The following is a 15,078-nucleotide window of genomic DNA, read 5'->3' on the forward strand; positions in this document are numbered from 1 at the left end:
CAGTAAGGCCTTATTATAGCATACGTCATCATGCATATTTCATGTGCCGAACGCTCGGTAGATGTTCTTTGCTTTGTTATTTTACTAAGCGGCGCCGCCATGCATCTAAGCCTGGCTGAAAGCAGACAGAAAGGTGACCTTCCTAATTCTTCCACAGGCACAGGAGCCCTGGAACACGATCTGAGTTGTCTTTCCATTATAATTCTGATGAGGAGGGACTGATAAAAAGGCACACTGTGATCTAGCTTTTAGATGGTCCCTCTAGGTGGTTTATTTTGCTCTCATTAGACTTGCCAATCTCCCACCAGCTGCAACAAGCAGGTAGTCCTGGGCACTTCCTACTAAAACCAAGGCAAGCGCACGGCGAACCCGGGAGAGGGGACAGGCTGTTTGTGTATAATCAAAACAGGGAATTATGGGGTGTAGGTGCTAAAAGCCAGGTTCTGCTGTTTGCTGGGCCCACCGAGTAAGGTCTTGATATGCCAGGTAGCCAGGCTTCTTGTCCCCTTTGGCCCAGCAGGTTTCGGTAGTTTGGACTGGCTTACTTCCACCACACACTGCATGGAAGTGCTCAGGTTGAACACGTGTTTCAACCTCTCTCAGCCTCAGTTTCCACTCCATAATTTGTGTGCAGGGAAGAGTACTTGTCCCCAGAGCTGCTGTGAGGAATACAGGTGATGAGCAGGTTGAGAGCGTTCACTCAGGAGCCTGACTGGGTTTCACTCCGCCACGTACTAGCCGTGGGATCTTGGGCATGTCCTTTTCCCTTTCTGTAACTCAGTTTCCTCATCTATAAATTATAAATGGGCATAACCATCATACCCACCCACCACTGTGAGGACCAAAAGAACTAACATACTGTCATTCATCACCGATTCTTGTTATGGTTACTTTCTTATGGGAAGAACCCTACTTCTCCCCAGAAATGCTCGCCAATCCCAGTGAATAGGTACAGAAGAGCTGGCAGATGCGCGCAGCCTTCTGTAGATGCGGCCGTAGCTATAGCACTGCTCATTAATTAAGTTAGGAGGAATAATCAACTTAGGTAATGAGAGAAGACAGCTGGGGTGGCAGTTCACTGCCCTAGTGCAGAGGAAGGAGGACCAGTGTCCAATTCGAGACCTGTGCCTTCTTACTGTGGGGCGGGCCGGCCTCAGCTTCCACTGTCATGATGGGCAGAGTCACTCGCATGGTTGGCTCTTCAACACTCCCTTCAATGCTCCCTTCTGATGAAGACAAAGGGAGAGGAAGGGTGCCAGCGTTTTCAGAGTCAGCTGCCACGGCTCTAAAACTGAGATTGGCATGGGGAATGCGGGGGCTCATGAAGCACTCTGAGATTATATGCAAAACTCTGTATTCGTGTGGATTTTTCTGGGTGGAGGAATAAGTCCACGGTATTTATCCGATTCTCAATTGGCTCTCTAACTCCTAAAGACAAAGGCCTCCAGTCTAAACTGAGCCCGGAGATTTCTGTTGCCACCTTGGAGGGGCCACTGAGGAAAAGCAGGAGGAAATCCTGAGGTTGTGGCTGGGGACAGCCATCTGGGCGACGGATATCTCTACATCTGCAGGTTGGAAAGTGAGCGGCCATTAGGAGGGTCTGGGGTTTCTGGGTATCTATTTCATACCCTTCTCTCCCCGTATAAACCTGCCCTTCCACTCAGGTTCAGTGGCTACCCTTCACCACCACCCCTGCATTCCTTCACATCCACTCCATCCCCACCAAATACTGCTACCAAACACCATCCCCCCAAGCCTTGCACAGTCATAAATATAGTGCAATTAATCAGAAGTCTCCTCCTTGAGTGCAGGAACCATGTTTTAGATATTTATACGTCCCCCGGCACCTTACATAACATTTCTTACCTAGTTACTACTCAATAATTGCTGAAGTCAAATAAATTTAATTGGCTTGGCTAGCCTTGGGGGATGGGGCATGATTCAAAATGGCTTAGAGCTAGATGGTGAGCTGGATGAGTTTTGGGGTGGAGGTTAGGGGGTGGAGGGACTGAGAAAAAAGGAAAAGGGACTCATGGGCATGGACAACAGTGTGGCGATTGCAGGGGGAGGTCAGTATAAGGGGGATAAATGGTAATGAAAAAATACAATAAAGATTAAATTAAAGGAAAAAATGGCTATCAGAAATTATACCCCATACTTTTAAAAAATAAAACTTTGGAGACTGTCTTTAGTTAATTTGTCTAATTGTGAAAAGCGAAGGGAAATTACCCTTGGATACTTCTAAAGAAGAAGTCCATGGTAATTTGCAAAGGCCTAAACTCTTCAAAGATTTTGCTCCTCAACCACTGTGAAGTATGAGTGACAGTTAACAACTTACAAAACTACGAGATGAACAGACCTCGTCTAATTTCAGTGCAGTAATTATAGAACTTTTTGAGGACACACGCAGAAACCCAAATGCGGTTACTATAGCAGTAAATTGGTCTTCATGAAACTCCTTCATTTTCTCAAGAAAAAATTTCTCTAAGAGAGCACCCACATAAGAAAAATAATCCACCAGGAAACACAAATCTATCTGGAAACAAAAAATGAACCATGAGCAAAGGCAAGGGGAGAAAAAAAGAACAAAACAAGACTAACCCACTTAGGCAAGTAAATGGAAATGCCGGTTTTTACAGAGAGAATTTGACAATGCTAGTCAAACGATGAGTATTTTTTTTCCGAATTTCCTTAGTGGCTGAGAAAACAGGATATTTTATTAAACAGAAAGGGAATTTATCTTGTGGAAGATAGAGACATTAAAAACGTATCAGCTGAGAAGCCCAATAAAAGAGAGATTATTCTCTAACAGCAAAATTCCAGGTTAGCACACGTGTGGCTGACTAATGGGAAGGCACACGGAATTTTTCTACTGCATGAACTTTGCCATTAGTGAGAAATACATTATTTCAAAAATCCTGATTTGATGAGTTCGAAGGGGCCGGTGACAAGAAGAGCTCCACAACCAGCTGCATTTCATCTCTGCCAAGTGTACCCTATCTTTAGATTTATTTGCTTCAAATAAAGTGCCTTGTTGTTTTTATAAAGGTACATTGGCTGCCCTGAGATTAAAAGGCGGTATGTTTTAGAATTACACATTCCCCACCTGAACAGCACCCAGGGTCTATGTGTTTCTGTCACTACCCAAACTCCTTTAAATCTGACAATTCCCCAGAGTGTCCAGCATGAGGACTTGTCGGTCCTAAGGAGGTCCCACATTAATAGATGTCACTATTCATAGTAGCACAGACTGGAAAGTCCCTGAAGGCTGGGCTTTGTCTCCCCTATTTCTGTGTATCGGGTGCCTAGCTGTGTGTCCTATGCATAGCAGGTACCTAGCGCACATATTCCGAGGTACGGACTCATTAGATGATGTTCCAACTTGCAGAATTGAGAGCTGAAGGAGGGCTGGGGAAAACCATCTAAATCTATACTTGTAAAAGACGGCTCTTCTGAGCCCACTCGCTCCCTCAACACGTTGTCATTGAGCACCTCCTATGAGCCAGGCATTGGGATAGGTCATGGGTACACAGCAGGTGACAACACGCACAAGGTCTCTTTTCTCATGGAACTTAGAATCCAGGTCACCTGATTCTACGACAAACTACATTCCAGATTTAAATTGTGTCCTTGTTAACTAGCAGAGAGACACTGGCAAAGAGACCACATTCCAAAGTGAGCTGCAAACAACTGGGAACCCTGAGAACTTTCTAGAAGGAGGCACAATGTGATTGGCTGCTGCCAGTCACCACCTCCTCCTCTTCCCCTCTTCTCCCCCAGTCCACATAAGGCCAAAAAGGGTGGGAGAGAGACTGTGGCACCGTCAGAAGGGCTGTGATCTGGTGACAGTTTAGTTCCTCCCCTCTGTAATGAGGTCACATGGACATCTCGAAGAGTAGCTGGTCTTGTTGTGCCTTATCCAAGAGGCACGGTCAGGAACACTAGCAGCAAGAGGGCGAAATCTGAGCCAGGCCTCCCAAGGACGTTACTGTGCGGTGGGGTGGCTCCTCAGGGGGCCTCCTCTCCTGCCACCAAAGAACTCACAAATGAGCTTCACAGGACCGTCAGCATGGAGATACTGGCGACAGAAAAGGGAGCTGACAGCCAATGCTAGTCAGAGGAGCAGCCCCAGTTCCCCAAGATGGTGGGGGGAAGGGGGTGGACTCCAAGGGCAAGGAGTGACTCAAGGAGCGCTTAGCCCTCTGTCCTCGTCAGTGCCCTTGAGACCTCCAGCCCACAGGGGCCAGGCCTTGAGAAAGGAAAGAGAGTTTTATGTATTTTGTGCATGTTTTCCTTTTCAATCCATTTTAACCACCACAGTCTCTTTATCAACTATGTGGAATCTTGCCCTACATAAGCCTAGTGTGAGAGAGATCGTCTGTGCATGTTATTTGGGGTTTTAAAGTAAATTAGGCTTAATGAAAGAAAATGCAATTGGTTACCTTAATATCTCCAAAGCAGGGCTTGGCGCGCATTTGCTGTAAAGGGCCGGAAAGTAACTATTTCAGCCTTTGTGGGCCACAGGTCTCTGTCGCAGCTCCTCAAATTTGCTACCATAGAGGAAGCAATCTTAGGCAATATGTAAATGACTGGGTGTGGCTCTTTTCACACAAAACTTTATTTATGGACTCTGAAATTTGAATTTCATAGGATTTTCACATGTCACGAAATATCCTTCTTTTATTTCTTCCAACCGTTGGAAATGGTGAAAACCATTCTTAGCTCACGGGCTGTGCGAAAGCAGGTGGCAGGCCGGATGGACCGCATGCAAGCTGTTGCTCGCTGCCCCTCTCCTAATTGGTTCATTTCCTCAACAAATATTCATTGAGCTCCATTACACAGGAAGTCCTATGGAGACTCCTGTTGCCAGAGATGTCATTTTCTTCCCTAATGCAGCAAAGCAGAAGGAAAAACTGATTTCTGGGGGAAAAAAATCTTTCTAAAGGCCCCTGGCAGGATTGCTAGGAAATGATCACAGTTTAGATAGCTTTTACTCCGTCTCCGTCCTGCAGCAAGCAATTCAGTCACAGCACACACAAACACAGATATTTTATTTCTTCTATCATCCCCCAGGCACAGAAATCAATAGGACAGATCACCGAGCAGGCGTGTGCCCGAGGGAAAACAAAATGACCGTGTGACCTGTCATCAGGCCCAAACATGGCACTCCAGGATGCCAGCCCACAAGGCCGAGGGCCTGCTGGATGAGGTATGTTCCCGCTGACCGCCACACATAGCTCAAGAGTAAAGTGGTTCCAAATACTAATGGCGCGGCTCCCTGCCAGGGCTCGAAAGTATGAAGTCACTCCAGATTCCCATATCCTCGATCCACAGGAAGGTTGGAGGCGCTCCTAGGTTTCGCCCCCAATGCAGGGGGAATCTGACATGAGCCTCAGGACCCAGTCCTGAGCAGGAACACCCTTGGAGACATGGATGCCTCAGGAGGACAGGTGTGGCCTTTCAGCCAGCTGTGAAGGTTCCCTTGTCAGGCCTGGGCTACAGCAGGGGGACTTTGTGGGACTGAGGGGTTTCCAGGACGTGGCCCTTTCCTTGCTGAACCTGGGACAGTTGGTCGCCCTACACACGACAGCTTCCTCTATTTCTATTTATCTTCTTGCAAGGATGCGGGACCCCCCAATGCTTCTCTGTGAAGCAGAAGCTGAACGAGGCTTGGGAAAGAAACCAGCTCTGGAAAACCCCAGAAATACTCCCCTTTGTGCCTGTCCCAAAAAACACATGGACCTGTGGTTATAAGAGAACAGAAATGGTAGGAGATCCCTTTCTCAGTTTAAAGCATTCTGATGAGCGCATGCCTAATGTAACAGGCGCAGATTTGTTTGGAAAACATCAGAAGACCCCTTGTGCCCTGAATGCACTGAATAAATGTAACTCCAGTAGGGTTTTAAGAAAATTCTTGACCAACATTTTAACATCACATTAAATGTATTTTCTGGTGTCTGCTGAGAATATCACATAACAAATTATTTATATCTATGATAAAATGAAACCAATCAACCGAGCACATTTTTAAACCGTCCTAGCTTTGACCTAATTATCCTTTTGCCTAGGTTGATGACTTCAAAATTCAGTAATGAATTATTTGGTTGAGTAGGAAAAATCGGTGAACTATATGTTTTGGTTTCCATGGGATTATGTATATAAAATTAGTCTTCATTTACCCTGAATTCAGGTATTGCTCTTTGATCTCCCTGATTATGAAATATCAGTGTGTTAGTAATTTGGAAGGAAAAAAACCCACACAACCTTTGGATATAGTGACAGAAATAGGACTCAAAACCCATTTCAGATGAAGTATATGCAGTCTGAATGTTAACACAAAGTGAGTGATTTGGTGCCTTGTGTCTATGGCACATGCATCTCAAGTTAGAGGTCAGCACTGTCAAGGCGAATGTGTGGGCCTGTGTTTCTGCCCTAACCTGACCCCCAAGCGGCCCTCCCTTTGCTGGATGAGGCCTCAGAGCTGTGTAGCAGGCTCTTCGGCTGGGCAGGGCACAGGGATCGAAGCACCCACCTGACCAGGTCGATGACTCGCTCCCTCGGTGCAGCGCTCACTGGCTCGTCATTGATCATTACTATCTGATCTCCTGGGATCAGCTTGCCTTCAGAGGGGCCACCTGCAGACAAATGAGAGTGAAGTGCGGTGAGAAGATCATTGCTAATCAAGCCATCGGAGGCCTCCTCTTCCAATCAAGATTCACGGTAAGCAAATGATGCTATCAGCAAAAAAGGACACCCAACCCCGCCTGGGTGTGCTCTGTATCTGTCCTTCTCAACCGTGGCAGCACAGTGGAAAGAACTGGGGCTCTCTGGATAAGCCCGAGGCCCAGGCTGCACTCTGGCCAATTAAATCAGAATCTTTGGAGGTGGGACTCAGGTATCAACACTTCTCTAAAATGTTCCAGGCAAGGTTGAGACTCCACGGCCTTGTGGCGCTTCTAACACTTTAATGGGCACAGAGTCACCTGGGGACCTTGCTAGCCTGCAGACTGATTCAGCACGCAGGGAGGCATGTGGGGGCGAGATAATGCATTTCTCGCAAGCTCCCAGGTGCTGCTCCTGCTATTGGTCCACTGACCAAACGTTGAGTTTCAAGGCCCCTAGAAGACAGTATCCCCCAACAGGTAGCCAATCAGTTGTGTTGATGCCCTGCAGCCAAAGCTGCACTGCCCTGGGCCCACCTGGAGTGCAATAGCATTGCATTTATTTACCCATTACCACTAGGGGGCCCACATGCTGTGGGCAATCGGAAGGCAGCCCAGTGACAGGGTGGTAGGAAGGACTCTGCTCTAAGGATGTTGGGGGATAATTCTATCTGAGCATCTTAAAAATTCTTGTCTGAAAGTTGGGAGGAAGGAAGCAGGCCTAAACCTGGGACTGGTTAAAGGAGCAGCAGCAATGTGAATCAGCTGGGCGATGAGGCTGTTTGGTCATTTTGGACTGCGTTTGCATGTTTGTGTCTGTGCTTATGTGTGATTACGGAGGACTCTTATGTTAGTCCCGATCCATCACAGTCACTGAGCGGCCTTGTCTGATGTTGATGTTAGGTGGTATCGCTCAGGGTCAACAGGAGAGCACCCAGGCTCAGCTGCGAGCTCCCCAGTCCAGGAGCAGCTTTTTGACAGGAGGAGGTAGGGACCTAGCATTCTTATGCACCACGCACGCGATGGCCGAAATGCTGGGCCTTGTAACCACACTGAATACTCTCATCTCTTCAGTATAATGAGATAACTAAAGCTAATGCAGCTAAAGAGCTGGCTGGAAGGATGGGCCTGGATCTCAGCTTAGGTCCGTAGGCTCTTTTCCAAGTTCAGAGTGGCCAACATCTCTTTTGAACTCACTCGTATAATTCAAAAGTTGGTCGCTGCCAGGTCTCTTGACACATAAAGCCATAGCTGCATGAAACACACATCTGTATGAAATAAAACCTATCAACAAATACTCCACTTAGCTGGAATATTCTCACACATATAATGCAATTACATTGCACATAATGATATGGTGCTAAAATGCTCACTTTCTTCCCAGAGGTCTGTCCCTGGGTAATAGGAGCAGCAGAAGCATTACGCTTCAAATGCTGTCACTGTTACTTAGTAATTGAAGTGAACTTCACACCCAGAACACGGAGCTCAAAGCAGTGCAGCTGTTCTCCACCCACCCAGACACTTGACTTACGTGTCACTCAAGCTGGAGCATAAACTTTATCTCCTTTCTGGGGAGGAAGCGGTGGGGAACTTTAACATGTCCCCACATGAGTGATGGAAAATATTCATTTCAAGATGCGGGAACTGAGAGTCAGTGTTTGTATACACAAGTAATTCTGAAAATCACTCGGGAGACTTCTTATAACTGTTGGGAAATGTGCTACCAGTCACTCCAATTCAGTCAAACAAACGGTTAGCAATCAAATGCTGGTCAAATACAGAATACAGTTCAGAATAATTGTGTGAATGATAGACATTACCTAGTCTGACGCGAAAAGCACTTGCAGATGAATAGCACTTACTCTTACATTGGACGTGTGTTTTTGAATCAAACGAAATATTCTTTTTAATTAAGTGACTTGAATAAAAAATCCAGGAGTCAGCCACATATAGTTCCCTCAAAAATATTAAGTAGTGACCCCCATCAAAGAATCGTCGCCGGCCCGCTAGTCTGAAGGCTGGGCTGCCTGGTGTCGACAATCTCGTCACGTTGCTGAAATCACTCGGGACTTCAGGAGAGTCATTTTTATGATAGACACAGTAGATCTGACCAGCATTTACACTCATAAAAATGACTGGAAACAAGACTCTTTGACCTCTGTTTTCACCCTTTTCTACTCTTCTCAAAATTATCTAACAGCAGGTGTTAGTGTCTGAAGCTAAAGAGAGCCGAGGACAAGGAAGGGCTGCAGGAGCAGCCAGGCAATACGAGAACTGAAAAAGGAGACTCCAACCCTCCAGTCAGCTCTCGGGAGTGCGCACAGTGGAGAGAACCGTATATCCAGAGATGTTAAACTATCCCTCCATTATGAAACGGCACGTCAAATGGAATCCCCGTTAGAGAAACGTGTGGCTATATACACCCATATAATATTATATGTATGTATACGATAGAAAATACATGTGTATGTGTGCACAGAATTGTGTACTAGACATATGTTCTCTGTGTATAAATCGATAATGCCCAACTCTCAGCAGTAGGAGCTTAGGGGATCTGCTTTTTCATTTTCTCCTCTATACTACCTTTAGAAACCATGGCTGTTCTTTTATCATAAAAAGTAACAGATCTTTTTTATTTTAAGGATACGAATTCTCAGTTGTGTTAAGTGCAACAACCTCACACAGAGAACTGAAGTATGATCCATAGTCAATAAAATGAAAAGCTCGGCAGACAGAGTAAGAAGTGATGAGGCCATGGTAGGAGTGAAAAAAAACCCCTGTATTCTTCTCTGCATGAGCCGAAAGCAGCTGATGTTCTGTGGTGCTTGTCCTGGGTTATATCATGTCAAATTATAAAATATGAAAAATTAAATTCAACTTATAAAAATCTGTGCTACCTCACTAGTTGGATTTCATTTCCCTTAACTGACAGACTCGGCTGGCCCAATGTTTTAGAGCTTAGTAGTAATCACTATCGAAAAGGTGGAAAAACTGGTCTTCCTCTAACATATTTTATTCTCTCCCCAGCCCTGTAAGGTAGATGCTATTATGATCCTCATTATGCAGATGATGTAGAGAACTTGCAGCAAACCGAAAGGCTGGGGAGTTAACATGGGAGCCAAAGTATCTAATAAGGGGCAAAGGCAGGATTCCCATCCATCAAATCCAGGCAGTCTGACATGAGTTTGTGCTCTCTACTACGGAACTCTGTTACGTACTTGCAAAATCCCAGAAGCAGCCAAGAAGATGGTTTCCATCCAGTAAAAGTGCATTGAAATAAATACATAAATATGTATAACAAATAAATACTACAAAGAGCACTGTCTCTAAAAGGGCAAAGGCAGCCTACTGCAGGCAATTGCATGATTATATTGAACTGAGTTGCTGGTGGAACATCTGTGTACTCCGAGGAGACTGACTGAGGGAAGTACGTTAATTATCGGATCACACTGTAGAATTTAAGAAATTTGCCTCGCACAGTATCAGTCGGTGCTTACTGTATGACAAACCACTCTATAACTTAGTTGGGTGTCCAGTAATCATTTCTTCTCATGCTTAGGGGCCTTTCGGATGACCATCGTTAGGCTGATCCATGCCACACGTGGCTTGGCATGTCTGTGTCGCACTGCAGATTAGGATGTACTTCGTTCTAGGTGGCAGGCTGCCTGCCCAAGTGTTCGTTTTCAGGCTTAGGCGTAAGGGGTAGCAGCCGCTTGAGAAAAATTCTTATGGTCAGGGCAGAAGCCAAAGAAAGAAGCTCAAGCATATTTCAAGCCTTTGCCTATGTCATCTTTGCTAATATGCTATTGGCCAAAGTCAGTCACCTGGTCTAGCTTAACAGCAGTGGGGTAAGCAACTATCTTCTGCCTCTAGTGCGTAGGGAGGGTAGTGCATCTTTGTAAAATAAACCACCACCAATGACTAAATCCGGCAGTCACTTAAATGCCACTTCCTGCTTCTTTTTTTCACTGAGGAGTTTGTCAAGAGCTTACTGAAATGCAGTAAACTACCTGCCTCTTATTATTTCTGTGGACACATTAAGAAGTCGGTAATTTCCATGGTTACAAATGATGGATCAGTGTTTTCATAAATAGAGCAATGTAATGGGTTTATCAGTGTAAACCTTGTTTTCAGGACCATTTCTGTCCCTCTGGTGGTCGGTCTCTATGCAGGTGTTGGGAAAACTCAGCTGGACTTCACAGCCTTTAATGAAACATTATGAAACTTAGGAAAACGAACAGTAGTCCTTCCGGCAGACGAGTGATGGACATTCCCACTAGACTGAGGAGTGGGGTGGGATGCTTACCTGGTGTCACTGAGCGAACGACCACTGGCTTTTCACTCCCTGCCACGAAACCGAATCCCAGGACAGGGTCCCTCCTCATCTCCACCTTTCGTGGGGCTGGAGGGATGATTTGGCAGCTCTCGAACCGAGGGTCATCAAAAGGGACTGCCTGAGTCATGTGACTGTGGGAAAAGCACATGCAAGACAAGCGAGGCATCAGTGTATGTTAGGCAATGGCCTGGTAATCTCACCCCTGCCCCTTTCAAAACCTTCTATTCTGTTTGTTAGAGAGTGTGAGCGATGTAGGGAGATCCACAGTCAGGCTTCTTGCAGCCTTCTTGGTCCCTGAAAACTCTAGGCCCACCTTTGCTTTAGGCCTTTGCACTGGCTGTTCCCCCAACCTGAAATGCCTGTCCTGCAGATATCTGTACAGCTCACCCTCACCTTTCCAAAATAAATAAGATAAGACTTCTTTTAAGAGGTCTGTTCTGGTCACTCACTTTAAAATTGCAACCTTGTTCCTACACACCCAGCTCCCCGTACTCTCTTCTACTTTTTTCCCCACAGGACTAATCACTTGCTAATGTGCTGGGCGATATACTCATTTGCATGCTTATTTTTATTGTTTTGCTCTCCATACTAGACTGTAAGCTCCATGAAGGCAAGGAATTTGATTTTTTCTTTTTCAGTGATTTATCCCAGGCGCCAAGAATGGCGGCTGACATATAGTGGCTTCTCAATAAATAACTGAATGATAAAGTTGAAAGATTTTTTTTTTTTTGTAGAAAACGACCCAATTATAACTGACGTCCTGAGAAAGAACCTCAGTGACATACGTGGATCCAGTGAAACGGAAGGGACGGGGTCATTTTGGTGGCAATAGGTCACCCTGGTGTCAGATACAGTCCCCCTTTCCAAAGAAATTGAGAAATGAATTATTGGCCTTTCTACCCTGGAGAGATTTTTAAATGCTTTCAATGAATGTTTCTGTTGACACCTAAACTTCCGAAGTCCTGTCCATAATGGAAACATGCCATACAAATATCTCATCTGATGCACAAAACAACCATGAGGATGAGGGAGAAGAGAGGATAGTATTATCTTCATCTCCCAGCAGGGAAACGGAGATAAAAACAGGGGCTTGTCGTCACTCAGAGCTCATGGCTGGTATGTGAGAGTGTCGGGTCACGAACTAAATCCCGTGACTCTTAATAAAGTCTTCACTCATGCCCATCACCGAAGGCAGACTTCTTTTCGTGATAGAGTTATTACTTTGAATTGTAAAAATCTCCTTAAAGTAAAGCAAACCACTATTATTTCAATGACATGGACTTAATTCAATAGTTTTTCTCTCTAATCTTCTTCAACAACTAAAAGCAGATCATTTATAAATACCTTGAAAGATGCTACTCTGTATGGCATCTGAATGACATATTGTTCAAATGTAATAAAGACAAAGAATTCCTGTTGCCCTTCTGTGTAATTAATAAGAGTTAACAAAAATCAATGAAAACCCTCCAGGATCTGTCCTGTAGGCATATATCACTGACTAGGAAAATAAAGTTTAAAATCCCTTTGAGACAGAAATGTCTTTTGGGTCCAGTAGCCTGTGATCTGGAGCACTAGGGAAAAGAGAAGCGTTTGTTGAGATCTAACAAGTTGTGTGTCACGTGGCGACCCTCTCCTGTTATCTTATTTCATTTTCAGAACTCCCCTTCGATGGAGCCAGTTTGACGCACCCCCCTCCTCTCTGCAAATGATGAGAGGAAGAATAACAGGGCCAAGGTCACACTCGTCTCAGGTGTAAGCCAGGTGCAGTTCACACCATGTCTTCTGACTCTTGAGTGCTCTGTGCTGGACCACCTACGTAATTTGCAAGAACGGTGCAAAACGAAAACGTGGTTCTCATTACAACACACTTAAGAATCTCAAAGAGCAGATTGAGAAACCCAGCCCAGGGCCCTGTGTGATTGCACCGGTCACACGCCCATGTGGGTGGCTCCGGTAGTGTGCTATCCCCAACACCCCAGCACCATTCTGGAAATCGCCAGGCTCAGAATGGTGCCATTAATAGGGTCAAAGGGGAGGGGCTGTCTTATGTGAAATGGCAGGTGTTTGTCTAGCCACAGAGATTAGACGCGGCTACCATGGTGGCCTACATGCTTGGGATGAAGGGAGGTGGGGAGACCTCAGGTGGGCAGGTCGCATAGGGAAGCACGGTAGTCTGAAGGACAGAATACAAGACCCTGATTAAACCAGCAGAACTGATGCTGAGTGAACCCTGGTGTCCAGCACAGGAGCCTCAGACAGGGCCCCGGGCAGGAGGGGCTAAGATACAGGAAACAGGTTGAGAAGTCAGGGCTGGGAAGCAGGACACCAGGAGGACCTCTGATGTTCCTACAGCAGCCCCATGGTGGGAGCTTGACCTCCTGAGACTGATCCATCACAAGCCTGAAACAGGCATGGCTGTGTGCGCCTCGGGGAGAATGGGACCCCTGAGGGTGGTGGCCAATGATCCGTCCTCATTTGTCTGCTCTGGAAGAGGGCTCCAGCTCAGAGCTACATTGGCAAATGAGTCTCTCTTTTTATCCCCGAAAGGAACAAAGGAAAGAGGGGAGAGGAAACCACGTTTTTAGAGCCTGGCCCCGAGCTCTGAGTTTGTACCATAATCCACAGAAGACATACTCTAAATGAGGGTACAAGTGAAGGGATTCGCTAATGATCGTGTGTTGAAGACAAGTTGCACTGCAGACCAATCATATCAGAATATCTGAGGATGGGAGATAGGATCAATTTTTTAAAAAGATTCCTGCCCTGGCTGGTATGGCTCAGTGGATTGAGTGCTGGCCTGTGAACCAAAGGGTCACTGGTTCGATTCCCAGTCAGGACACATACCTGGTTTTGGGGCCAGGTCCCCAGTAAGGGGCATGTGAGAGGCAACTACACATTGATGTTTCTCTCCCTCTCTCCCTTCCCCTCTCTCTGAAAATAAATAAATAAAATCTTTAAAACTAAATAAATAAAATTTTAAAAAGATTCCCCAGGTAATTGCAAAGCACAGCCAGGTTTGGGGACCATTCACCTGCCCAGGGAAGGGTGGGGTCTAGCACCCCTTCTAGATAAAGGAAAGAGGGCACAAATGATGTCCCGATTACTTCCTCACGCATACGTTATAAGTGTAAGTTAAAACATTGAAAGCATCTGCAGTGTGATTATCCTCTTGCCCCTACATGATAAACTCTCCAATTTTTAATACTTCCTTCATTTAATTGCTATTATAGTATTTTATTAATACTGGCATTCATTAAACACTAATTTCATGCTAACCATTTTTCGAGATGCTTTCCATATGTAAGTTCATTTGATTCTCCCAAACAACTTCATAATACATTCATTTCGTTAACAAATATTTATTGAATGCCCACTGGATTCTCAGTTTCAGGGATATAATAGGAATGAAAACAGAATAATAAAATAAATTGTTCACTTTAGTAGTTTTCGGAGCCAGAGAATAAACTAATAAATGAGTAAAATTTATGGCACATCAGCTCCTTAAAAGCACGATGGAGAAGAGCAACGCTGGGAGGAAGGATAGAGAGCTGCTGGGTGAGGGAACCGCAGTGAGATACCCAGGGTCAGGGAAATGCCTGGGGGAGACCACCCAGGACAAAGGTCCTGAGGCTTGCTGCACTTGGCTGAGAGTGTCTACCGGACAGCCCAGAGGCCGGCGCTAGGGAGACTTTGAAGGCAGTGAGGGGAGTGCTAAAGAAGTGCTGGGGGGACATCGAAGGCCACGTAAGCTCTTGGAAGGACTCTGTGTATTGTCCTGGGTGAAGCAGAAGCCGGTGCAAGGCTCTGAGCGGAGAAGTAAGGTGATAGCCCCTGCACAAGACAGGAAGGGGCACCGGTCGGGGCAGAGAGACGGTTTCCAGACTCACTGCATGGATCCTAACAAACTATCACGGCGCCTTGCACCAGGGTGAGAACGGCAGAGACAAGAAACTGTTGGGTTTTTCACATACTTAGGGGCCACTCTGACAGAGCAGGGGCGAAGTTCCTACTCTGGAACCTTTTTCCTGCATACACAGGGTGATCCGGTGAGGAGTGATCTATGAGCATGTTGTCTAATGC

At 45.8% G+C, this 15,078-nt stretch overlaps 1 protein-coding gene across 4 annotated transcripts in view; it reads right to left on the reverse strand.

Annotated features, from left to right (window-relative positions):
• The window catches only part of FRMPD4 (FERM and PDZ domain containing 4), a 332,589-nt gene that overhangs the window by 65,032 nt on the left and 252,479 nt on the right, over nucleotides 1-15,078 (reverse strand). For all 4 annotated transcript variants that reach the window (XM_045203303.2, XM_045203304.2, XM_024569939.3 and 1 more), the window contains 2 exons: nucleotides 10,969-11,129; nucleotides 6,533-6,635 (listed from right to left, as the gene is read on the reverse strand). In XM_045203303.2, coding sequence (XP_045059238.2) covers nucleotides 6,533-6,635; nucleotides 10,969-11,129 — 264 coding nt within the window. The remainder of the gene's footprint in view (nucleotides 1-6,532; nucleotides 6,636-10,968; nucleotides 11,130-15,078) is intronic.

This window comes from Desmodus rotundus, chromosome X, assembly GCF_022682495.2.
Source record: "Desmodus rotundus isolate HL8 chromosome X, HLdesRot8A.1, whole genome shotgun sequence".
Classification (NCBI taxonomy): Eukaryota; Metazoa; Chordata; class Mammalia; order Chiroptera; family Phyllostomidae; genus Desmodus; species Desmodus rotundus.